The sequence below is a fragment of the Megalobrama amblycephala genome, linkage group LG17 (genome assembly GCF_018812025.1).
Source record: "Megalobrama amblycephala isolate DHTTF-2021 linkage group LG17, ASM1881202v1, whole genome shotgun sequence".
NCBI classification, from domain to species: domain Eukaryota; kingdom Metazoa; phylum Chordata; class Actinopteri; order Cypriniformes; family Xenocyprididae; genus Megalobrama; species Megalobrama amblycephala.
This window is the reverse complement of record NC_063060.1, coordinates 15,663,073-15,690,699: the sequence shown is the minus strand read 5'-3', so window position 1 is coordinate 15,690,699 and position 27,627 is coordinate 15,663,073. Positions and strand designations below refer to the sequence as shown.

Below are 27,627 nucleotides of genomic sequence, written 5' to 3'. Positions count from 1 at the left end.
TTGTATTCTATGTAGCTTATGCACTTTACTCCTTTATCATTCATGGTATTCATTTAGTAGTTGTGTTAGTTATTCTTGTTTATCTTTTTGTTAATAAAATTTATTTTATTACACTTGTGTCTTCCTTGTGCTGATAATACAGAAAAGGTTCTACAAGTTAGCAATATCACCAATCTTTCAGATAAATCAGCTGACCACTTTACATTAATTCTAAATGAATGAAGGCCCCTTTTGGGAGTGTTCTCATACTGCCAAGGTAACAGACCTTGACTGGTGCCCTGAACTAGGGAATAAGGGGAAAGTGGTCATCTGATGTACTCATAATCACACCTTAAGAGACGTGTGATCCAAAAATCACAACGTCAGCGGTGACGTGAGTACCAATCCCTATTTTACTTTGTGTCCTTTGATGGACAAAGTAAAAATCACTACAGTACAAAAGAACTTTGAAGTCCTAAGCTAGTGAGTAAGCTTGTTGCACTCACACTTTGTTTATCTAAGTATGTACCCCTTATATTATGACTGTTTGAGTTTGGTAAATTCTAACGTAATTGGAAATGCTTTCCAGGAAAAGGGGAATATGTTGTGTTGAGTGTTCTGAAATATCATATATGGCCAGAAGGGGGAGCTGTAAGAGGAGGCTAAGATTGAAAATAAAGAGAGTGAAGAGAAATACGATGGCTGTGTCCACATGTTCTTGACTGATGTAGGAAAGATATAACATTAATGAAATTAAGTACCTACTCCATTGAGTAGGCGGTTTCGGATGCAGCCTATGTCTTTGTGCCCGTGATGTCGACCTGGTCAACTATTGCGGGTGCGAAGGCACGCGTTTATGCGATGCTGCCTCAGATGGGAGAGACTCTCGCATACTATCTCTCCCCTGGGAGTACATCATCAGAGGCGTTTCACAGCGAGTCAGGCTGGTACTGTGCTGTACACAATGGCTGTGTTAATAGGCATTCCAGACTGATCTATGAAAGATTTAAGCACAGCCTTTCATTCAGACCAGGTTTACTTGTCTGGTAATTGGCTGCATTTGATTCTGAGGAATTAATAAGTGAAATGGCCATCTATCTATCTATCTATCTATCTATCTATCTATCTATCTCTCTCTCTCTCTCTCTCTATATATATATATATATATATATATATATATATATATATATATATATTCAAAATAAAATAAGTCCTCCATGATGTTAATTTGTTTATGGGGAAAACTTTTCGTGTGCCTTGGTGCCCTCAATGTCAACTTATTTGACTATCGTCGTGTGATTACACAATGCTAGTTCAAAGAGATGCTTGCAAGCTATCTTTTCTCTGGAGCTCATCGTCACTTGAACAGAGAGCACTCCCCACCAAGCTATGCATAATAACATCCATACTGGTGAGAAGGCGTTTCGATTAGTGTGTCAGACTGGTACTGCTCTGCACACTATGGCAGTGTTGCAGATGGACAAGGCTGACCTGCTGAAGAGAGGCTCAAAAGCAGACTGTGGCGAGTTGTGCTTCCTCTTGTAAAAACTGGTGACCGGCTCTTCACGCTCAGCAACCTCATAATATCTAACACACGATAAACCCTCCTTCCCCGCCACCTCTGGTGCTTTGACTAATTATTTCGTTTTCAGCTAAATGTTAGGTTTTCCATTGATTAATTGAACACATCAGGACGCAGAACATCTAACATTCGATCTCTTCTAACAGCTGCGATCTCTTCTGGAGAAAGGGGCCATAGAGCATGTTTTCCCCCTCTAGAGGGAGAGTCATGTTACTACAGCAGATACTTCCTAGTTCCCAAAAAGGACGAGGGGCTGCATCCAATCTTAGATCTTCGAGGCTTAAACCGTTCAGTCAAAGCTCTCAAGTTCAAGATGTTAACCGTAAAGATGATCGTGTCGCAATCCAACATCACGATCAATCTCAAGGATGTATATTTTCACATAGAAATATTGCCACAACACAGGAGATTCCTGAGGTTCTCTTTCGGGGGCGAAGCTTACCAATATCGAGTTCTTCCATTCGGCCTAGCCCTATCACCCTGCACATATACAAAATGCATGGATGCAGCACTGGCTCCATTGCGACTCCAGGGCATTTGAATTTTGAATTACATAGACGACTGGCTAATACTAGCACAGTCACAAGAGATGGTGTTACAACACAGAGATGTCATACTACCTCATCTAGTTTCTCTAGGGTTGAGACTAAACGAGAAGACAAGTGTTCTCTGTCCTACCCAGAGAACAACATATTTAGGGGTCGTATGGGATTCGACCACAATGCGGGCACAATTGTCTCCCACTCGAGTCGAGACCATTCTAAACACCCTGAACAATGTCAGGCTAAGCCAAGATTGTACTGTTCTGCAGTATCAAGAAAGGTCTCATGGCGTCAGTGTCCTCGGTGATTCCTATGGGCCTCTTGCATATGAGACCGTTTCAGTTGTGGCTCAAAGCTGGGAGATTTTGTCCAAGCAATTACCCCATGGCAAATAAGGGCAAGGACACGCGCTGAGTGCTTCGTGCCCTTTGTAAAATCCATATTTATGGTAAGTCACTCGCTAATGCTTTGTGCACTTTCAAAAATCCATGTTTTTGGTAAGGGTTATGCGCTGCGGCTTCAATCCCTTTCTATGTGGCTCAAGCCCCGGTTCTTCACCTTGGGTCCCACTCTATATTCGTTGATGTTGCAAGATGCCAACAACAGACGCTTCCCGTATGGGTTGGGGAGCAGTCTTAGGTGGCCGTCCAGTCCAAAGGGATACGGTGAGGTCATCATCTCGATTGGCACATCAATTGCCTCGAATTGATGGCTGTACTTCTGGCCCTGAAGTACTTCTTCCAAAAGTTAAGGGGTTACCATGTCCTAGTGCGGGGTGGACATTACTGCGGTAGCCTCTAATACAAATCGCCTGGGTGGACTGCGTTTGTGATGTCTAGACAGGTTAGTGCAGCGCATTCTGCTCTGGGCTCAGGACAAGTTCCTGTCCCTCAGGGCGATTTATATCCCCAGATATCTGTCCAGACAGAGCATATCGATGAGGGAGTAGAAACTCCACCCAAGGTAGTGAAACAAATCTGGTAAAGATTTTATGAAACAGAGATGGACCTCTTAACCTCCAACATGTAATGGATGTGATGCGCATACATGGCCCAGAATGCGTCTGTATGCGTTTCCTCCAGTTTCTATGCTCCCAGGAGTTATGGCCAAAGTTCGCCAACAAGGGACTTACCTCTTACTGATAGCGTCGCGTTGGCCGAACAGAATATGGTTCTCTGAGATAATGTCTCTCCTTGACGGCTCACCTGTCTCAGGCACAGGGGACAATATTTCATCCCCGGCCGGAAATGTGGAACCTTCATGTCTGGCCCCTGAGGGGAACCAACTGAGGGACACAGAGCTTTCACCTGATGTTACCACTTTAAATGCTAGGGCTCCACTAAATCAAGTTATGCCAACAAATGGGGTGTCTTTGAAAGATCAATCAATCAATCAATAAACATTTATTTATACAGCCCTTTACAACACTCAAGGTGAACCAAAGTGCTTTCCAATAAAAACAAAACAAAACAAAACAATGTAAACAAAAAATTAAAAAGCAACAAGAAAATAAATAAAATACACAAAATGCCACCACAACTGCTAGATATTAAAAGCCAGTCTAAATAAATAAGTTTTAAGCTTAGCTTTAAAAAAAAACAGGTCAGTGATAGTGCGCATATCAGCAGGGAGCTTATTCCAGAGTCTGGGCCCAGCAACAGAAAAAGCCTGGTCCACCCCAGTGTTTGTACCGTGACCTTGGGACTACCAGTAAAAGTTGATTTGTTCACCTAAGAGCCCTGGTTGGCTGATGCAGAGCCAGCATCTTGGTTATATAAGGTGGGGCAAGGTCATTGAGAGCTTTAAAAACAAACAATAGAATCTTAAAATCAACTCTAAAAGAAACTGGAAGCCAATGGAGCTAATAAAGAATCGGGGTTATGTGCTCACATTTGCGTGTATTAGTTAAAAGACGTGCTGCGGCATTCTGCACCAGCTGAAGGTGCCTGAGGGATGACTGTGAGACACCAGTATAAAGTGCATTACAATAATCTAATCTTGAGCTGATAAAAGCGTGAATAGCTTTCTCAAGGTCAGAGCGATTCAAAAATGGTTTGACCTTGGCCAAAAGACATAATTGAAAGAAACTAGCTTTAACCACACTGTCAATTTGTTTATCAAATTTCAGGCTACTATTGTCAGGTGACCCTAGATGACCCAGAGGCGAAAGTAGTTCACAAAGTTTATTGTAGTCCCAATATACAAACAAAAACAGACTGCCAGGCGCTAAGTAGCAAACACGCTGCAGCTGGAGAATAAAGGAATAAACAGTAGCTTCCCGAGTCGCAGATCCTCGACCGTTGTCCCACTGTAGTGAAGCGTATTCCGATGAAGATGGTTCAGGCTGGCAGATAGAAGCAACCACGCCAGTAGACAGGTAGCTCTGTACGGCTGAACTGGACAGCAGGAAATAAGGTTGGGCTCTGGGACTGGGACTCAGACTCAGAATAATAGCTGCTAACACACACATAAATTTTTGTCAAGCACAAGAGCTAGGAGCATGTTACACTCACATACAACAATTCCCGGACACAGACAAGAACAAAGAACAGGGAGAAGTAGGCAGCACAATCAGTGCGAAGACACAGAACAGGCGCGTGCACGAGAGTGCGAACGCCAGAGGTAACAGGGAACAGCTGAAATCAATGAAAGATGAACGATAGAGGGGAAAAAAAACATCCAAAAAACATGAGTAATCAAACCTGGCTCATGACAAATATCAAAAGTCACACCGAGATTTCTGATTGATGGTCTAAGCTTTGAAGTCAGCGCATTAAAATCAGAAGTTACAGACTCTCCAAATAAAATATACTCAGTCTTTTCTTCATTGAAATGAAGGAAATTTTGCTCTAACCATAGTTTAATGTCATTAATGCAATCATTTAGTGACCCAACTGCGTCAGCGTTTTTTGGACTCAAAGGCAAATAAATTTGCAAATCATCTGCATAGCAGTGATAGGCTATATTATGCCTGGCTATGATGGACCCGAGAGGCAGCATGTAAAGTGAAAATAAAACAGGCCCGAGAATAGAGCCTTGTGGCACCCCGCAAGAGAGAGAAGTGGTGGAAGAGGACGAGTCCCCAATCACTACAAAAAAAAGTTCTATTGGTCAAATATGATGAAAACCACTGAATTGCAGTACCCTGAATGCCAACATAGTGATTAAGGCGAGACAGAAGGACTTCATGGTCCACTGTATCAAAGCCGCCGTGAGATCAAGTAGTACTAAAATAACAGGGCTCTTAGCATCAACAAACCGAGCAATATCGTTGTGCACCTTTAACAGTGCAGACTCAGTGCTATGTCGCGATCTGAATACAGATTAAAATTTCTCAAAAACTGAGTTGTTTTCTAAAAAAGAATGTAATTGTGTAAAAACAACTTTTTCTAGCACTTTTGAAAGAAAGGGCAGGTGGGAAACTGGTCTAAAATTAGACAAAACTGAGGGATCCAGATTAGGTTTTTTAAGAAAAGGCCTAACCACAGTATGTTTGAAAGCAGCAGGAACAGATCCTAAGCTAAGACATTTATTAATGAAAACCAACAGAAAAGGTCCTACAGTGGTAAAAACCTCTTTTAGCAATTTGGTTGGAACAAGGTCCAAGGGGCAATTTGTAATTTTCATTTGTTGCACTACTTCATTAAAAAACAATAGTGAGATTGGTTCAAACTGTTCAAACATGGCAGAATGTGCTGCAGCGACAGCTAAATCAGTTCCAGAGCTCTTAGTCGTGAGTTGTCTGTCAGACTCCACTTTATTGATAAAAAAGGTAAAGGAAATTCTCACAAGTGGAGACTGAGGCATCTGTCGGAGAACAGGTATGTGGGTTCACAACAGAATTAATTGTGTTAAACATCACCCTAGGACAATGGCCACTTTTGGTGATAATATTTGACAAATATTTAGACTTTGCCTCCTTCACAGCCCTCTGATAATCAGAAAGACAGCTCCTTAATATTTCCAAAGACACATGTAATTTGTCCTCCTTCCATTTCCAGACCCGCCTTGGCCGGCCAAGGCTCGGCCTGAGGTTCGGCCCGAGGTCCTAGATCCGCCCTGGAGACCTCCGTTATCTGCCTGCACCTCCCTCATTCATGTGTAGGTCTCCAACTGACCCTGCATTCCATTCAGAAGAGCTCATCCCTAATGGCTCATCCCTCTACTCTCAACTTAGGAGATCTGTGCTTGTAAGGGGCAATAGAGTCCAAGATTTCAGAACAAGAGGAATAAAAAGATGAAAGAAGGTCATCAGGGCATGCAGGAGAGACAGATTCACTGAGGGCATAAAGTTTAGAGTCAATAAAAGCAGCAGTAAACACTTCAGCTGCTGAGGAGGTGAGAATGCGACGATAACATTGTGAAACAAGAGACCTGTTGGCTGTTGATGACGGAACTGGAAATTCAACAATAATAGGGAAGTGATCTGAGATGGCAGTCTCATATATTTCAGTAAGGAAGATAGAGAGCCCATGAGAAATAATAAGGTCCAAAGTGTGTCCAATAAGATGTGTGGGTCGATCCATTAGTTGAAATAAAACAAAAGATGACAAAAGTCATTTAAAATCAGTGGCCAGCTGATCAAACGGACAGCAAACATGGATGTTAAAATCACCACAAATCAAAAGTTGATCATGTTTAGGGACAACATCAGCTAGGATAAAATTCTTGTTGTATTTAGGTGGACGGTAAACAACAGCACACAACACAAGGCGTGTAAACTCAATTAAAAATAACAGTTGCAGTTCAAAACAAGAATAATTATTTATAGATTAAAGTCAGCATTTAAAATTGTCTTTGAAGACAGTAGCCACGCCTCCTCCGTGCCCAGGTTTAGTCCAGGTTTCCATCAAGAAAATCCAATGAGTGAGAAATAAAAATGTCCTTTAAAATAAAAGTTTTGTTTGTAAGCGATCTGGCGTTGATCAAAGCAACGCGTAATGTGTTGAGGCCAGACTGCTGGGAGATGCGTGCAATCGGGCGATGGTTCTCCTTTACGGGATGCCGTTTGTAAATCCTTACGGGTCGTTGGCAGGCAGGTGTGTACTCAGCATCGGGAACAACGGGTCGAAGCCACCGGAAACAGTATTCTGAGGAACACTTAACGACGTAGCCGTCATATTTTCGAGAGAGCTCCGTGAAGCAACGAGGATCAGATGCTGAGGACAGGGTCAAGTAGGCTCATAATCTGACAAGTCTACCACCTCTTCTGCCATGCCTTCTGCTGCACTTTCTGTAGTGATTAATGGCAGGTAACAGGCAGGGCACACGCCACAGGTACGAAGGTACGGATGACAGGAATGCAGTGGCATCTTAGACTGTCTGCTAAAGCCACAGATTGAAGGTTTAACCACATAATTCCTTATATTCAGAAGAGTCTGGCGATCATATACTAACAATGGTGACGCATTCTGTGCAAAGTGTGACAAAATTGACAATAACAATAAAACACAAACCGGAGGTAGATGGCCAGCCAAACACAGTGGCGCCATCTTAATCATTCTTAATCAAAGATGGTGTACTTCACACAATGCAGATCCTTTTAACTGCCAGATTGCTACAGTTCTGTTTTTTCTGCAGGGAGAATTATCAACAGGCACATGCCCCGCCACTCACAGGGTTGATGTGGCTGCTCTTTCGGCTTGCCATGCTCTGATTGACCGGGTGCCTTTGGGCAAGCATGTCCTGCTCTCTCGCATTGTTCGACGAGCTAGGCGGCTTAGGCCTCCTTCTAGAACCAGGATCCCTTCTTGGGACCTAGCAATAGTCCTGGAGGGCCTGGTTGAGAAAGGTACCTTTCTCGAACTTGCATCCAGTCACTCTCGAAGCCCTCTGCTCTCCGCCATTCACTATGCCGGATAAGGAGAGACTTCACAGACTGTGTCCAGTCTGTGCTCTTCAGACCTGCATCCACCGCACCAGCCAGTGGCGTAAGTCAGAGCAACTATTTGTTTGTTATGGCGGCCATAACAGGGGTGCCAAAAGGAGAAGCTTTTGTACTGACTGCTCTTGTACATGCAATTACAGTAGGTAACATTAAGCTTCACAACAGTTGTAAATGCAGATAAAAGTGGTCCATATGACTCATGCTTTATGGCTTTCAGTAATGGCTGTACACAAGTCAACCTCTGACCTGACATATGACGTAGGATGTAGGAGTAGCGTAAGCTTAGGTAAGAGTAGACGCCTCTCACGGTTCAAACAAATAGGGCTATGCAACAAACTCAAGCTCCTCTTCTCTTATATCCTCTGAGATTTCTTTTTTAAAAATCTAATTTTAGACTTCTAATTCATGATCTGTGTTTTGTTTTTACTCTATCTTCTGCTTCCGCTTCCACATTCATCAGTACGTCATGTGTCAGGTCAGAATTCACTCTTCCGCTGGAACTATACAGTACTCGCGTACGGCCGTTACCAGAAGCCAGTGATTATAGTTTATAAAGTTACAAATATAGATATTTTTCTTACAAAAATGCATTGTTTCGCTTCAGAAGGCATTTATTAACCCACTGAAGTCGTATGGATTACTTGGATGTGCTTCTTTGGGCTTCAAAATCTAGGGTGCCATTCACTCCCATTATAAAGCTTGGAAGAGCCAGGATATTTTTACTATAACTCTGATTGTGTTTGGCTGAAAGATGAAAGTCATATACACCTAGGATAGCTTGAGAGTGGGTAAATTATGGGATAATTTTCATTTTGGGTGAACTAACCCTTTAAGTCATATGTCTCTGAGTCAGTCAAACTCAAGAACTGTTTTGTTAAGGAAGCATTCAGACTTGTGAACTACATTGTTAAAATGAAAACATCTGACACCGAAGAGTGATCTGTTCATGAATTAGACATTGCCAATTCATGAACATGCTATTTCACTCATGAACTCATAAATTTGTATGTCAAGGTTTTCTGTGAAAATAATGATTTAAATTAACAGAGCTGTTGTATGGCTTCAGAAAACTTTTAATATAGCACATAATTCATATGGACCACTACTTTTTGGTCTACTACTCACTCTCATGCCATGACTTTCTTTCTTCTGTAGAACACAGAGATTTTTAGAAAATTGAGGGTAAGTAAATGGTGAGAGCATTTTCATTTTGGGGTGGAGTATCCCTCTAACTTTGAGCTAAAGGCTCTGTTCCAAAACCTTGTCACTGTCTGCTGTCTAAAAAGGCAGCTATCTTTTAAGACAGCATCCTATACAATGTGAAACCACTTTACATAGGTAGCAACAATGTTAAAGGTGCCCTAGAACTTTTTTTTTAAAAGATGTAATATAAGTCTAAGGTGTCCCCTGAATGTGTCTGTGAAGTTTCAGCTCAAAATAGCCCATAGATTTTTTTTTAATTCATTTTTTTTAACTGCCTATTTTGGGGCATAATTAGAAATGAGCCGATTCAGGGTGTGTGGCCCTTTAAATCTGGTGCTCCATGCCCCAAGAGCTCGCGCTTGCCTTAAACAACATAAAAAAAGTTCAAACAGCTAATATAACCCTCAAAATGGATCTTTACAAAGTGTTCGTCATGCAGCATGTCTAATCGCGTAAGTACAGTGTTTATTTTGATGTTTACATTGATTCTGAATGAGTTTGAGGCTATGCTCCGTGGCTAACGGCTAATGCTACACTGTTGGAGAGATTTATAAAGAATGAAGTTGTGTTTATGCATTATACAGACTGCAAGTGTTTAAAAATGAAAATAGCGACGGCTCTTGTCTCTGTGAATACAGTAAGAAACGATGGTAACTTTAACCACATTTAACAGTACATTAGCAACATGCTAACGAAACATTTAGAAAGACAATTTACAAATATCACTAAAAATATCATGATATCATGGATCACGTCAGTTATTATTGCTCCATCTGCCATTTTTTGCTATTGTCCTTGCTTGCTTACCTAGTCTGTTGATTCAGCTCTGCACAGATCCAGACGTTCTGCCCTTGTCTAATGCCTTTCATAATGTTGGGAACATGGGCTGGCATATGCAAATATTGGGGGCGTACACCCCGACTGTTACGTAACAGTCGGTGTTATGTTGAGATTCGCCTGTTCTTCGGAGGTCTTTTAAACAAATGAGATTTATATAAGAAGGAGGAAACAATGGAGTTTGAGACTCACTGTATGTCATTTCCATGTACTGAACTCTTGTTATTTAACTATGCCGAGGTAAATTCAATTTTTGAATCTAGGGCACCTTTAAAGGCCATTCATCAGCACAGCTCTTTTCATGATCACACAAGAAAATTGGCAATTGATTCCAACTGAGTTTGGCATATATTACTAAGCTAAAGATGTGTAAATAAGATAAAAGATGAAAAAAAAAAACCCCATAAAAAACACATAGCACAGACACTTGTGTGAAAGTGCATTTTTAATAAGATAACCATTTTAATTAATACATTTTTTTATTATATGCACAGCAAGTATATTTATAGTGCATTCAGGGATTGCTTTATCCACAAAGTATACATGTGATGCTGTTGCTAATTTAGGAATTTTATAAAGGAGCATAGTCTTGTTGCTTACTGACTGGAACAGCCTTTGCCAGCATGCAAATACCTTAAAACTTAGGGCTAGGAGGGCGGCTCGTTTGGGTTTGGAACAGAGCCAGAGACCAATAACAGTAGGAGAACATAAATAGAAGAACATGTGTCTCACAGCTATGAGTATTACAGCTTACAGCTATGTCTTACAGCTGTGAGTACAGCTAAGAGACTATTTGAATGGAGTAGATACATAGGGGTTCTTATACAGTTTAATTTAATCAATGATCCATTAAAAATTATTAATACACTTGCATGCATTGGAATTTAGAGAAACTTAGCACTTAATATATGTAGCATTAATTAAAAGCACATTAAGAATTACTCACAGAAAGGGGGGACACTACAACATTGTAAAGAAAGAAATGAATAAAAATGAATACTACCCTTCTACAGTATATTTATTTTTATTTATTGTTCAATAGAACCAGGGGACATGATGCTCAATCATCCCCTCACTAACTGTAGTTTGCATTAGCGGGGGCAAAATGTTTTCTGTGGATAATGGTTCAACTAGTCAGGTAAGAGTATGCCATTAAATCCACACAGATGTCTTCCCATTTTTTATTATTGTCCCTGCCCTCTCAGTGCTTGCTTTAGGTCGTGCACCCTGTTTCTCCTGAGCTGTATTGACCCGGTTCTGCTCAGTCATTGTGCCACCAGATATAGGGCTGCTAGTTCTGGAAATATGAGCGTTTTTTGTGTTGTATGTCTGAAACGCCATGTCAAGTTGTTCCTGAGCTACTCGTAAATGGTGGTGCAAGGTAGCCAGGTCAGATGGAATATTCTCATCAGGACTTGTGCAATGCTGTTCTGGAACCACTCTAGCCATGTTCTGGTCATGTAAAATTATGCTGTTGGGAATGCGACCTGGTTTGTCAGATTTAACCACAAGGTTGTACCCTGGTGGAGAACTAGAAATGTTCCTGGAGTAAGGGTAGCAGTAGGAAGGTCGTTGGTCCTGGCTTCGACGTTTACGCAGAATGTCACGGAAGGCACCAATCCCCAAGTGGAACATCTCACAAACATTGAGCAGCAGACAAAGACAGCTCACCACATACATGATGAGTAAAAAGATGGTCTTCTCAGTGGGTCGTGAAACGAAGCAGTCTACTCTGTGCGGACATGGGATCTTGTTGCAGACATATGAAGGGTTAACACGGAAGCCATAAAGAAGATACTGACCCGTGAGGAATCCCACCTCAAAGATGGCACGGGATATAAGCTGAAGCACATACATTCTCATCAAGCCTTCTTGCATTATCCTACGGCGACCATCATGCTTCACTGGATCTTGGCCTTTGCCCTTGTCTGTCTCTGGTTTGACTTCCTGCACATCCAAAGTGTCTTCTTCATAGATCATTGGCTCTGCATCCTCCTCCTCCTCTTCTACATTTCCACAGACCTCCGCTAGGTGGTGTCCATTTCTCCACTGACTGTGGCGGCTCCTCTTTTGATAAATCTGTCTCTTGCACCATTCCTCCTCCGAGGTACGGGCGATCTTATGAATGGCATAACCCAGATACATGACCGAGGGGGTGGATATCATGATTATCTGGAACACCCAGAACCGAACATGTGAGAGTGGAGCAAAGGAATCATAGCATACGTTGTCACAGCCGGGCTGCTTAGTGTTGCAGGTGAACTTTGTCTGCTCATCTGAGTAGATTGATTCACCACCCACTGCAGTCAGAACGATCCGGAAAATGATTAAGACAGTCAGCCAAACTTTCCCCACAAACGTGGAGTGGTTGTGGATTTCCTCCAGTAGTCGAGTGAGAAAGCTCCAACTCATGTTGGTGGGAGAGACTCTTTACTTATGTTCTGCAAATAGGGGAAAATGAGGAAGGTAAGTCAAAGAAAAAAGTATACATTGTTATTATGTACATTTACAGGTAAGATGTACAGCAAGTATATTTATAGTTTCTGAGTTTCTAGTGTTTCTTGCAATTAACCATATTTGATCACACAAGGCATTCAGGGATTGCTTTATCCACAAAGTATAAATGTGATGCTGATGATAAATTAGGAATTTTATAAGGAGCATAAACTTGTTGCTTACTGACTGGAACAGACTTGGCATCGCCATCATGCAAATACCTTAAAACTTAGGGTTAGGTGGGCAGCTCCCTTGGGTTTGGAACAGAGCCAGAGACTAATAACAATAGAAGTATATAAAGAGGAGAACATGTGTCTTACAGCTATGAGGACTTTTATTGACATTCACATACACTTGCGTGCATTGGAATACAGAGAGTGTGAATGTGTTCCAGCAATGTAGATGCTGCTAAGCATATTACTGCCCTCCACAGGTCAAAGTTTGAACTAATTGTTATATACTATTGAACTAGCATATTGCATATAAAAATTAGTTCAAACTTTGACCTGTGGAGGGCAGTAATATGCTTAGCAGCATCTACATTGCTGGAATTCTAATAGAGGAGAAGAAGAGAGATAGTTCAAGATGAGCATTTAAGGTTAAAACTTATATAATTTTCAATTTTTTTCAGAAAATGAGTGATGGTTTCACTAGATAAGACCCTTATTTCTCATCTGGGATCGTGTTGAACAATTTGAAGCTGCAGTGAAACTAATTTTGACTGTTTGGTGCCCATTGAAGTCTACTATAAGGAGAAAAATCCTGGAATGTTTTCATCAAAAACTTTAATTTCTTTTCGACTGAAGAAAGAAAGACATGGACATCTTGGATGACATGGGGGTGAGTAAATTATCAGGAAAAGTTTATTTAAAAGTGGACTAATCCTTTAAGTGCATTCTATTTGTAATTAATTTCAAATATATCACAGATTAAGTTCATGTTAAATGCAATAAGTTGAACTTTTGAGTGTTTTTTTTTTTTTTTTTTGAACAACTTAAGTGGGACTTTAATACAACTTTATGATAACCTTCATAATTACTTCTAGTATCTTTAAAATATAGTTGAAGTGCACTGCCCAATGTACTAACAAGCAATTAATGTGAACTAAAATATATTTTAATATCAGTTATCAATACACTTAAGTGTGAATTAAATGTAATGTTTCAGCCACTTAAGTGCATTCTATTTGTGATTAATTTTAAATATATCACAGATTAAGTTCATATTAAATGCAATAAGTTGAACTTCTGAGTGATTTTTTTTAAAGCACTTAAGTAGGACTTTAATACAATTTTTTATGTACTTTGAAATATGGTAAAAGTGTACTTCCGAATGTACTGACAAGCAATTAATGTGAACTTAAATATACTTTAATGCAATTTGCATGTACACTATTATATAATTTAATACATTTGTAATTACATTATTTGTAATTAAATAAAATAATGAATTTACAATTTAGTATATTTCAAAATATTACAGTCAACACAAATGCAAATTGAAACCCTCTACATTTACTGACAAAATAATCTCTAAAACAAATACACAAAACCTTTTTGTTGATGCACAATAAAAACCCAAGAAACACTATACACAATCACAAACAATTACAACACTTTAACTCTCATTTAGAAAGAGTCTGGAGGACAGTGAGGCTTATATGCACTATAATATTCTCCCTCACATACAAAGGTTCCTAAACCGACCCATCACAAACTTTCTGCAATTTTACATTTTCAGATAAAATCATTCTGCATGATGTATAAGATGATAAATAAGATCATCTTAAGAACACCCATGAATTAATACAAACAAAATGTAAAGAAAAGAAAAGATTCAAAACTTTGGGTAACACTGTACAATAATTTTCTATTAGTTAACTACTTTAGTTAACATGAACTATGAATGAAAAATACGTTAACTACTTTAGTTAACATGAACTATGAATGAAAAATATGTTAAAGCATTTATAAATCCTAGTTAATATTACTTATGCATTATTAAAATCAAAAGTTGCATATGTTAATAGATAATGCACTGTAAACTAACATGAACAATAACTATACATTTTATTAACATGAAAAAAATATTGATAAATACTGTAAAAAAGTTAATGCACATAGTTAGATAATGTTGTCTAATATATTAATTGATGTTAACAAGCGAGATCTTTTGTAAAGTGTTACCTTTTGTAAACCTTGTTACTTGTAACCTTTACTAGCACAAACATTAAACAGGACCAAAAGTTTTCTTCTAAAATCTTACTCCAGCATTACAGTGAATGTAATTTTGAAAAGAAAAAACAAAACAAACAAAAAAACAATGAATTCCAAAGGCACAAAAACAAGAAAACCAAAATTGTCTGTCACCACCTTTTTTAAGTTGTATGAAAAAGTGCTGTTTATGTCAGTGTCCCAGAAGCTCTTCATCGGCAGAAAACCTTAAATGTCCATTAAGCTGCGCACCACCTCTACACAGTATGCGTAAATGGACATGTTCCAAAGAGGCAAGAAAGAAAAAAAATAAAATAAATACCTGGAGGAAGAAAAAAAAAACAGAAGTAAAATGATTGTTTGTAAACAGAGTCAGTCCATTATTATAATTGGCTCAATTGAATGAAAGCAATAGATATAGATATATACTTGAACTCCAAAGTTTATATACACCTTTGTAGGTTTGAAAATAATAAAAAATGAACAAAGACATTTCTGTCCTTTTCCACCACCCTCCTAGACCTATTTGGTATTCCTAAAGGCAAAGAGTTGCTGATAGTGATCGAAGCCTGCGGCCAAGATGTGTACTGTGAACTGATAATTTCCTCCACTTTAATACTAGTTACAGTGTAAAATAAATATGAATAAACATCTAAAGGTATGTTACAAGATACAGTAGAACTGATACATAACATGTCACATTTAATCGCTCAATCAGTGTTTCAACCGCGGAAAGACATCAATAAAATAGCTTGTAAACAATGACATGTAACGTCACATTTACTTCAGAAAAATCATATTCAGCATAAACTCATTACTCAGCTATAGAGAGGAGCATTCTGATAAATATATGCAACATGTTACATGTTCATTATAATTTTATTTTAAATATGTTTTTTATAATTCATTTATGTATTTAATGTTTGAATAAATCATTTATGACAGCTACAATTTAAATATCTATATTTCAAAAAACAAATTAGAGTAGAAATATGATTATATAAATCAAAGTTTAAATAATCATAACTTTATTATAAAAAAAACATAAATGAGTGTAATTTTAGTTATAATTTGAGTTTAGTAATTTTGGATATGTAAATCAGTTAATTTCAACCTTTAATATTATAGTAATATAGGACCAAGTGACTCCCTCTTATAGTTTACAGCATTATTTGAGATATTTTTTTTCCTCAAGAAAATTTGCCATTTACTGTATCTGATATACATCCAAAATAATCGATATTGAATCGAAATCAAATAGTAAGCTTGTGAATAGAAATCGAATCATGAAAATTGTGTCAAAACCCAGCCCTACTGAATACTGTTAGACTTAGCTGAAAAATATAAAGCACTATTTATTTAATTTGTTTCTTTGTTCTATATTTATCTATGCTTATAATTTGTTAATTATTTTCTGTGTGCATGCACTCACCTATAAAATTGACCCAATCCTCCTAGAATGATTAATTCTTTCCAAATAGAGCTTTTTTTCCTTTTTTTTTTCATATCGCAATATATATTGCAGAAAAAAAATCACGTCATTTTTTTCCAATATCGTGCAGCCCTAAACCAAATATTATTAAACTATTTCAATTATAAATGATGTGCTAACTAGTTTTGATTCTATATTAACTTTGATGTGCGATGTATTGCAATATAATATTGTTTCACTATCGTAATGCTCTCCCACATATTTTGCTATTATAACTGCACTTATTTCCGTCGTTGGTATAAGTGGCAGTGGGTGGTAATAGCAAGATGGTAGAAGACTATAAGTTTCTTGTCTGATAATGTTTCTTTAGTCATTCAGCCATCCTGCAGCCACTGTAGGCAAATCACCCTAACACCTTGCAGTATTTGCAAATGTTAAGAATTCTAACAATAAGAGGGATCATAAAAATTAGCATTGTATTTGTTTTTTATTTAGTACTTCCCTGATGAAACAGTTCATTCTGCAAGGTGTAAGTAAACTTTTGACCTCAACTGCATACCTCCAAGATGAATTACCTCAGTCATCAGGACAACACTGTTGTAGAATCCTAAAAGAGAAGCTCCTTCACATTTCCCACAAACACCAGAATTCCAGTGACCACACCATCTTCACCATCTGACACTGGCCTTTAAAAATAGAGAACATTTTTATTCCTAATTTACAGGGAATTAAACATAACTTTATCAATTACACAAATATATATAAATAACCCAAGGCCCAAACAAATTGAGGGGTTTTGCTTTGAAAATAATAATATCATCATATATAAATATATAATGATTAGATGGGGATTTGTAAGTGCACAGGTGAGAATTTATTACTTGCAAATAGAAAAGATTCAAAGCATTTAAAAGCTATAAGGACAGTTGATGGCAGTGTTTTAGCTTGTAGTGTGTGATCAGGGTGGCTGAATTAATGGCAAAACTTGGAACATCACCTCATCAATACAGGTCTTTGATTCCACACAGATTGCACTATATCTCCAATAACAAATCTGTACTGATCCTACAAAATAAATATAGGCCTATATAACTCCAGATAAGCACAAAAATATTACATATTACAAACACAAACAGTAACTGAACAACTCACTTTTCAAATGCAAAAAGAAAAATAGATTATAAGCATTATTTCTAGAGGGGGTGATATATTGAACATTACTGGTGGTTATAATAGCGATTAAATGTATATAAATGTCTTTGAATGTTACAAGATCAGATCTTTGAATTTAGTTCTGCAAATTTAACTTAAAGTCATTTAAAATGATTTAAAAAGTCGGAGTTCAATTAAAATATTATATTTTCAGCAGCCAAATTCTTTGAACACGCCCACACACGCGATCAGATTCATATATAAGAAATTATTATAATGCAGTCATAAATAAATTACAGGAAACATGATGGCAATAAGAACTGCTATGTTACGATGAAAAAATAAAAATAAAGAGAGCATATATCAAGATACTTACTTGCTTCTTTATTTGTAGTACATAACGTCTCATCTGTAGTCATCCAAACGTGCTCTCCTTTGTTTTCTTCTTTGATCAGCAAAGTTGCCTCACGCATCGCGATTACAGAAAGATGGCTGAAAGTGCATTTTCCAAACTCTGGTGAAGTAATGCGCCGTCATGACGTAGTATTTTGGCGCATGCGCATTAAACAAAAAGTTTATAGGCTATAATACGTGCATGATTAAATTTCTGTTCAAGTTGAAGTTTTTCTAATTCATTGTTGTAGTTAGACTGTAAGTTTACAGAACTTGACTCATTCACCTAACTAAAAGTAAATTATTTTATAGTTTAGTCTGATTAAAATTAAATGTATTTTAACTGAATATGAATTCAAATTAATTTTTAGATCTGTTAATTTTTTGCTTGCAATTAATGCAATTAAATATGATTAATCAACTTAGAACAACATAATGATATTAAAAGTATTATACACATATGTAAAGTACAGCACTATTGCATTAAGTATCACAAATACAGCACTCCGTAAAAAAACATTTTATGTCAAATATTATGTAGAAAACTGACACTAGTCGAGTTTAGAGCAGGATCTGGTGATAAAAATTTCAACAATAAATTGTACTGGATTATACTGTATAAGCAAGTGTATTGTAATTCAAAAGAAAAATAAATTTCAAGTGTATTAATGCACACAGTATATATTAAAGACTAAGCACATTTAAAATACATTAACAAATGTCATTTTGGACAACACACTTAAGTTGAAATTAAAATAAATTATTTTCATGTGCTTTAGTATATAAGTCAATATATCAGAATAAGTTCATTTATTTAAAACACTATAAAGTCATAAGTAAAAATTAAGTGCATTTTTAAAAAGTGCTCTTAAGCATGTTTAGAAATATTGTCATGAAAGTGTACTTTAAATAAAGTTTAGACATTATTACAAAGTGCATTTTTAAAAAAGTGATTAAAGTGTACTTTTTTTAAGTACAACTTAATAAGACATTATTACAAAGTGCATTTTTAAAAAGTGCACTTAAGCGTGTTAGTAAATATTGTCATTTAAGTGTACTTTCTTTAAGTACAACTTAATTTGACATTATTACAAGGTGCATTTTTAAAAAGTGCACTTAAGCGTGTTAATAAATATTGTCATTAAAGTGTACTTTCTTTAAGTACAACTTAATAAGACATTATTACAAAGTGCATTTTTAAAAAGTGCACTTAACGGTGTTAGTAAATATTGTCATCTAAGTGTACTTTCTTTAAGTACAACTTAATTAGACATTATTACAAAGTGCATTTTTAAAAAGTGCACTCAAGCGTGTTAATAAATATTGTCATTAAAGTGTACTTTCTTTAAGTAGAACTTAATTAGACATTATTACAAAGTGCATGTTTTAATTATATTTATATTTACAGTAAAAAAGTACTGATTGATGAATGTTTATTTTGTAATTTTATATAGGCCACTTATATAATGTAATTTTATATTATATATTTTATATAATCCTATTGCTCAAAATAATTATGAATGATTATGAATTGTCAAAAAGCCAGCACTAGTCAGTATGGATGGAATATTAGTGGATGCAGATATAATATGTAATGTGTGTTTAAAAACAATATAAAAACTTACGAAACATATAGGGCTAAATACATAACATTTTAAAAAATTGCTGCAGCAGCGGGGAAGATGAACGTGCATACGTGTTATTTTAATTTGTGTTAGAGTTGCACGATTGTGGATAAAATGAGAATCAAGATTTTTATTTGTTTCTTTCAAATAGAAATCATGATTCTCCCATGATTCTGAATAGACAACTAAACAAAACTGCATATAATTATTTACTAGAGGACAAAATATTAATTACTGCAGTCTGTTTAAAAAATGGGTTTGAATGAATGATTTAATGACTCACTCATAACTATTTCACTTGTTTCATTACTGGGTGAATCAGTGTTTTTAAACAAATCTTTTCAATGAATCATTCAATGTCAAATACAACGTGCTCTCCTTTGTTTTCTTCTTTGATCAGCAAAGTTGCCTCACGCATCGCGATTACAGAAAGATGGCTGAAAGTGCATTTTCCAAACTCTGGTGAAGTAGTGCGCCGTCATGACGTAGTATTTTGGCGCATGCGCATTAAACAAAAAGTTTATAGGCTATAATACGTGCATGATTAAAATGACCTAAATATGATTTTCAGTTACAATAATTCATCCTAAAATTCAACGTTAGTAGGCTAACTTACTTTTCACCATCAGTCGCGCGCACTCAGAGGATCCCCAGTTCTTGGCTAATTTTCAGTCAGACTTGTAAATTCATTCACTAGAGAGTCGCTCTGAACGGATCATTGAATCAGTCATTTGTTGACTCGAGAACAGCTGCAATACGATCAGTCCAATTCGTGAATGAATTGTTGATGTGAGTTGTGAAACGATTTAACAGGATGATTGAAAAGAATCAGTTCGTGCACGAAGCGGACATCACTTTTGCGTCTCTGAGCATGAGACGATTTCTTCATTTTAAAATAATGAGTAACGATATGTATTATGAAATGTAGTGGAGTAAAAAGTACGATCTTATGCTTTGGAATGTAGTGAAGTAAAAGTAAGTTGCTCAAAATATTTGCTCAAAATATTTGAGTAAAGTACAGATACGTGAACAGATCAGATCAGAGATCTGTCAGAAGGTGCATTCATGTAACTCTGAACAGATCACAGTTAGTTCTACTTGGTTCTTTTTCTTTTGTTCCAGTTAACACTACGGATTGCGTCACGTGAGATCCCACCTGGCTTCTGAGCCGGGCTGGCAGGCCTCACTTCCTTTCAAGCCATGAACAACTACCTCAACCACAAAAGAGTCAAATTAACAGCGCATGTTTGTATCAGAGGTGTAAAAAGTACTCAAAAATGTTACTCAAGTGAAAGTACAAGTACTGAGTGAAAATTTTACTCAATTAAAAGTAAAAGTATCTGGCCAGAATCATACTTGAGTAAAAGTAAAAAGTACTACATTAAAATTGTACTTGAGTATTAAAAAAGTAAAAGTAACAGCAAGAATGAAAACTAGAGATTCTTGTTTAAGCTTTTAATCTCTAAAAACATGAAGTGAATGAACCACATACAAAGTTTTATCCTCCTTTAGAACTGTTTGTGTTTAATTGTATTTAATTATCAAACTATAAGACTACTACCTAATGCCAGTATGCAACATGCTACTCAAAGTTGCAAAACCTCGGATTTAACTTAACCCTCTATGGTACGGTGTTGCCTCCAGGCAACATGGTCTATTTTAGTTTGTTTTTCAAAAAATAAGCCACCAATTGATTGATCAAACATATCTCAGGACGGAATAACTCAAATACTAATCAATAAAAGTGCAAAAAAGACCAAAACATGACCAACAGGGGTCCATTTTGTGTCCTGTTTCAGCACATGTGCACATGTCACATGACTCCATATTTTCTCCATTGAAAAGTGCTTTTTCACTTGTTTGTATCCATTTAATCACCCACAAAAAATATGAGTCACCTTCACTGGCAAATAAAGAAGTATTTTTAAGAACTTTACATTATATATCATCAAATGTTTTAGAGAAAATAACAAAAAACTGTATGTTGCCTCAAGGCAACATTGTACCATAATGGAATTGCATAAGGCCATATAGCCGTAATAGGTTTGAATACAAATGTATCATATTTGTAAGGAAAAGAGTTAGAATTATCTAAATATGTTGGCATTTTCACATGATTTTGTAATGCACTTATAAGAATACTAATTCACATACCATATCTGCATATATTATTATCCGCACATTTTCTATAGCACTTCAGAAACGTATAAAACATAGGTAACACTGGCAGTTGATGAGGGTGAGTATGAGGAGTTAATGAGGGGTCATACTGTGATGAGGAAGATGAAATCATAGTGACAATCCATCAGGGAGATACTGAGGGTGAGAGAGAAGATGGAGATGAGGATGAAGATGGATATGATAATTTAATATAATAACATAAAAATATGATGGTTTGGTAATACTTGTGTTCCACTATGGTACAATGTTGCCTGAGGGCAACAGCTGGATATAAAATTTTATTTTTATTAAATATGAAACTTTTAATACATTAAAAACTATATAAATTTGTTTGTTTAAAGTGTCTAGTTAAAGAAATTAATGTTTTCAATAAATATATTTCTTTTTTCTACATGAAAATGCCAAATGTTTATTTTTTTCCATTGTGGTACAATGTTGCCTCGAGGCAACAAACGTATAAAAATTAAATAAATTAAAAAATTATGAAAATGTTTATTGATTTTGTTAAATTGTCCAATTTTAAGCAGGAAAAACAACACAAATAATTTTTTCCTCATTTATATCATATTGCGTACCATAGAGGGTTAAGCAGAAGCTGATTTTCAAAATTGTGAGTATCAAGCCTAGCACTTTTGGTGCTAAAAATCAATCCTGCAGTGCCTGAAACACTGGTGTCTGAAACACAGGCCAGATATCCAACTCTTTGCTGGCTTCATGTGTTGTCTGTTTCAAAGAAGCGAAAAAATCTTCATCATCAGATGAACTGTTGGCCACAGGTGCTCTTGATTCTGTGGCTGATTTTTGACTTCCTCCATTTTCTTCTACTGACAGTTATACAGTGGGTATGGAAAGTATTCAGACCCCCTTACATTTTTCACTCTTTGTTATATTGCAGCCATTTGCTAAAATCATTTAAGTTCATTTTTTTTTAGAAATATCACATGGTCATAAGTATTCAGACCCTTTGCTCAGTATTTACTAGAAGCACCCGTTTGATCTAATTCAGCCATGAGTATTTTTGGGAAAGATGCAACAAATTTTTCACACCTGGATTTGGGGATCCTCTGCCATTCCTCCTTGCAGATTGTCTACAGTTCTGTCAGGTTGGATGTAAACGTTGGTGGACAGCCATTTTTAGGTCTCTCCAGAGATGCTCAATTTGGTTTAAGTCAGGGCTCTGGCTGGACCATTCAAGAACAGTCACGGAGCCACTCCTTCATTATTTTAGCTGTGTGCTTAGGGTCATTGTCTTGTTGGAAGGTAAACCTTCGGCCCAGTCTGATGTCCTGAGCACTCTGGAGAAGGTTTTCACTGTGCTCTTAGGAACCTTAAGTGCAGCAGAAATTTTTTTGTAACCTTGGCCAGATCTGTGCCTTGCCACAATTCTGTCTCTGAGCTCTTCAGGCAGTTCCATTGACCTCATGATTCTCATTTGCTCTGACATGCACTGTGAGCTGTAAGGTCTTATATAGACAGGTGTGTGGCTTTCCTAATCAAGTCCAATCAGTATAATCAAACACAGCTGGACTCAAATGAAGGTGTAGAACCATCTCAAGGATGATCAGAAGAAATGGACAGCACCTGAGTTAAATATATGAGTGTCACAGCAAAGTGTCTGAATACTTAGGACCATGTGATATTTCAGTTTTTCTTTTTTAATAAATCTGCAAAAATGTCAACAATTCTGTGTTTTTCTGTCAATATGGGGTGCTGTGTGTACATTAATGAGGAAAAAATGAACTTAAATGATTTTAGCAAATGGCTGCAATATAACAAAGAGTGAAAAATTTAAGGGGGTCTGAATACTTTCCATACCCACTGTAATTTCCAGGTCAACAAAGAGTATAGAACCCAAGAGGCGACACTCTGATACTTTTTAGGCAACAGTCACTAGATGGCGCTCTGGTAGTGCGGCCGCCATTATGGGGTGAAAATACTAACTGGACCATTGAATCCTTCACATCTTACGCACCCAAAATCGGTGAATTTCACTGCCAAATCAGAAGTTAATAAAAGTTTTTTAAATTAAGTCACCAGTAAATTGTATGGCTCCTACAGTAAATGTTGTATACGTTTTATTTTACCAGTTGTGGAATACAACCATTCATCCATCTGAGGTAACGTAGTTAGCCTACTTTATTGAGCATTTACATTTTATGAAACTTTACACATTTATTAATAGTAAATTAATAATTAATTAATTTAATATCATCATGTTTGCAGCAAACAATATATTTCAGACCTAGTGGAGTAATAATAATAATAATATCTAGATTTGAATTGAAATAAGCTATATTGTACGTTTCAATGGATCACGCTACAAACATAATGATCTTATGATCTGCTGTGTCCATTATCGCATAATTCCTACTTTTGGACACTTTTGCTTCAATGGACATTAGACAACACTGCAAAATCAAGCTGTTATATTCATATATTTATTGTCCAACATTCCAATTTTTCTGATGCATGTCATAATTTAATTTCATATGTCGGTATTAATTCAGTGTTTATAAGTCTAATACTAATACTAGATCTTTTAAAGAGTTTTAACCCAAACTGACTGAGAGCAAAAAGGTTTTGTGAAAAAGTTTTTTTTCACAAAAAAAATTATTTTTTTTTTTTTAACAAAGCAGCTGATATTGCCATAGAAACTAGTGGACTGCCAAGTCGCCTTCACCCCAAAATGGCGGAAATGCAAGGCCGCTGCTGGCGCAGGTGTTGCAATGGAACATTCTGTTGAGTGTCGCTTCTTGTTAGTGTATATTCTTTGAGGTCAAGGTGCTGTGCATTGTGGTAATTGATGCAACATGACGTCACTTCCAAAGGACCAATGAACATGTCTGACCAATTTCATGGAATGTGAAAATGAATCTAATTGAATAAATAATCTTTAAATTAAACTGGTCATCAGCGCAATTCAATTGGTTTGGTAATAGCAAAAGGAAATAGAATGAAGTGATCTCCAAAAAATAAGTACTTTTTTACTGTAAATAAAATTGTAAGGAGTAAAAAGTACTCTTTTTTTCTCAAAAAATGTAATCAAGTAAAAGTAAAAGTATTGATTTTTAAATGTACTCAAGTAAAGTAAAAATCCCCAAAAATAATACTTAAGTACAGTAATCAAGTAAAATTACTCAAGTACTTTACACCTCTGGTTTGTATGAATTTTTTCATTCAACGCAGAAAATATTGATTACAACTTCCACACCATCGGACCGAATCCTCAAGGATTTCTCCTGAACCTGCAGATCTGGACGCTCAACAGCCAAGACATTTGCAAGTATCGTTTGACCACTAAACGGCGATTTAGTATTAAAATTAGTATTATTATATAATTATAATATTATTATATAATAGTATTATTTTGAACCCCTTTATTAACAAAGGTGCTTTATAGTATTGAAATTGATGGTTCGTCCAGCGATTGTTAATATCTAGCGTTAGCGTCAGTTCTGGCAGGTCACGTCAGTCAAGCTTGCATCAGCTGACTCCCAGGTGACTTATGTCTACCTAAAGGAATACGACGCCTATTACGGCATCTATATAGTCTGGCTATCACCAGACCAAGCTCACTCTGCATCTAACTCCGAACTATTGCTGCGGGTGTATGCTTCCCCGACCTGACTACCACTAGTTTAATACTAGTCTGTGATTTACAACATGCTTGTTGTATCAGATTGCTGCTGCTAGGGGTATAAGCTTCCCCCAATAGGAGAAGAAAAAAAAAAAAAAGAATAAGAAGAATAATTTTGTATTAGGCAATGGGTGTATGCTTCCCCGACTAGATTGCTGCTAATGGTTTAAGCATATATAATATACACAAAATGGCTAACTAAATGCGCTACAACATGCTTGTTGTATCAGATTTGCTGCCGCTATAGGTTTAAGCTTCCCCCATTTATTAAAAAAAAAAAAAAAAAAAAAAAAAAACTAAGCTAGGCTCATTCCTCATTCAGGTAACTGCATTTTAAGGAAACATGGCATTCAGACTTTCACACTCAGTTTGTGTTGGGGGATATCAGCATATGGTTTGTTTTGGGGGTTTATTGCTGCTCTCCCTGCTCTTTACACCCACTTGAGCAATTTGTTTGCTAACTAAAGAAGTCATTCAGCATCGTTGAGAGTTTAAAAGGCGACTCTGATACTGTTCTGGTTCAGTGTAAATGAACGCGGAATATAGTCGCCCTAAACTATGTCATTGTCATGACAACCAAAAAGAATTCCAGTCAGCTCAGGCGGCGCGAGATTCAAGAAGCAGGGAGACGAAACATATACAGCAAATAATAAAAATATTGTCTACCATCAAGGGGCAGTGAAGTAAAAGAGTCCTGTACTCACATCATGAAGCAAACCACCAAAATAACAGCAGAGAATCATTGTGTGTCATTAATCGCTGTTTGTAATCTTCCTATGAAGAGACTGTTGGATCAACGCTCTGCTACATTTCTCTCAGATAAGGTAAATGCTTAACACAATCGGCGTCACTGTGATTGTGCATTGTTATTTTGGAGTGACGGTCCAGCGAGAGACGGGTAGATCAGACAGAGTTTGAAAGCTGCTTGCCGTCGCTTCTCTATCGTCATCGTGTTATACCCGCCAATAGCGAGCAAGGTGGATAAGCCAGTCTGTGATTGGTTCCCGCAAAAGTGTAACAGCGCAGCAGAAATGAATGCACAGGTTTCCAGACTGAGTTGCAGAGCGAAATCAAATTGCCGGCAGATCAGGCTGGGTTTACCCAGACTAGCATCTATATATAAGCTCCTCAGTATTATCAGCAGCTTTTGCATTTCTCAGGAGCAATTTAAATGGCGAATTCGACAGGCAGACAGCATCACCTCACTAGGAATTGACTACTACCTGACTACCACTAGTTTAATACTAGTCTGTGATTTACAACATGCTTGTTGTATCAGATTGCTGCCGCTAGGGGTGTAAGCTTCCCCCAATAGGAGAAGAAAAAAATAAATAATAAGAATAATTTTGTATTAGGCAATGGGTGTATGCTTCCCCGACTAGATTGCTGCTAATGGTGTAAGCATATATAATATATAAAAATCGCTAACTAAATGCGCTACAACATGCTTGTTGTATCAGATTTGCTGCCGCTACGGGTTTAAGCTTCCCTCATTTATTAAAAAAAAAAAAAAAAAAACTAAGCTAGGCTCATTCCTCATTCAGGTAACTGCATTTTAAGGAAACATGGCATTCAGACTTTCACACTCAGTTTGTGTTGGGGGATATCAGCATATGGTTTGTTTTGGGGGTTTATTGCTGCTCTCCCTGCTCTTATCCATGCTAGGCTGCATGGATGAGCAGGGAGTTCTTGCCCAGAATGCAAACTCAATGCATTATCTATCATATTTGACGATAGTGATCCTGACAGAATTACGTTTTCCATTGTTTCATTCCCCTGTTATTATACAGTTCAAATTCATTTTTAACTCTCTCATTGCGTGAATGGTATGTTTGTGTTTGTTAGTTTAGTTATGTGTTTGTGATTTTAGTTAAATAAAACTTGTGTGCACACTCTTGTGAGTTGAGTTTTGAGTTTTTTTTGTGTGTGTGTGTGTGTGTGTGTGTGACTGAAACATGGTTAAAGAATGGTGAACTGTCGTCTCTTGGTGAACTATCCCCTTCTGACTGTTCTTTCTACAGCACTTCTAGGCCAAGTGGACATTGTGGTGGCTTAGCCACGATTTTTAGAAACTCATTCAAATGCAGAATTCTGCCTGTAGATGCCTTCTCTAGCTTTGAGGCACAGCTCTTAAAAATGTATCTAAATGGCTCTATACTCTGTGTTTTGGTGTATAGGCCTCCTAAAGTCAATACAACCTTTATTCATGAGTTTTCTGAGTTTCTGTCCAATCAAGTGTCTCGCTATGACAAGCTATTGGTCTTGGGGGATTTCAACATTCATGTCTGCTGCCCATCAAACACTATGGTTAAAAATTGTATTAGCCTTATGGACACACTCGGTTTTGTACAGTCTCTAGCCCTGCACACTCTTTAGGCCATACACTGGATCTTGTTTTGACTCATGGTTTTTCTGTGCACGTCTGTGAAGTATTTGATGCTGGAATTTCTGATCATTTCCCTGTAGTG

General features: G+C 37.0%; 1 protein-coding gene across 2 annotated transcripts in view; it reads right to left on the bottom strand.

Annotated features, from left to right (window-relative positions):
- Window positions 1-10,443: 10,443 nt before the first annotated feature.
- Window positions 10,444-27,627, bottom strand: part of gjc2 (gap junction protein gamma 2) — a 123,911-nt gene continuing 106,727 nt past the window's right edge. For both annotated transcript variants that reach the window (XM_048162293.1, XM_048162294.1), the window contains exon 2: window positions 10,444-12,471. In XM_048162293.1, the coding sequence (XP_048018250.1) occupies window positions 11,183-12,442 (1,260 nt within the window). In that variant the 5' untranslated portion in view covers window positions 12,443-12,471 and the 3' untranslated portion in view covers window positions 10,444-11,182. The remainder of the gene's footprint in view (window positions 12,472-27,627) is intronic.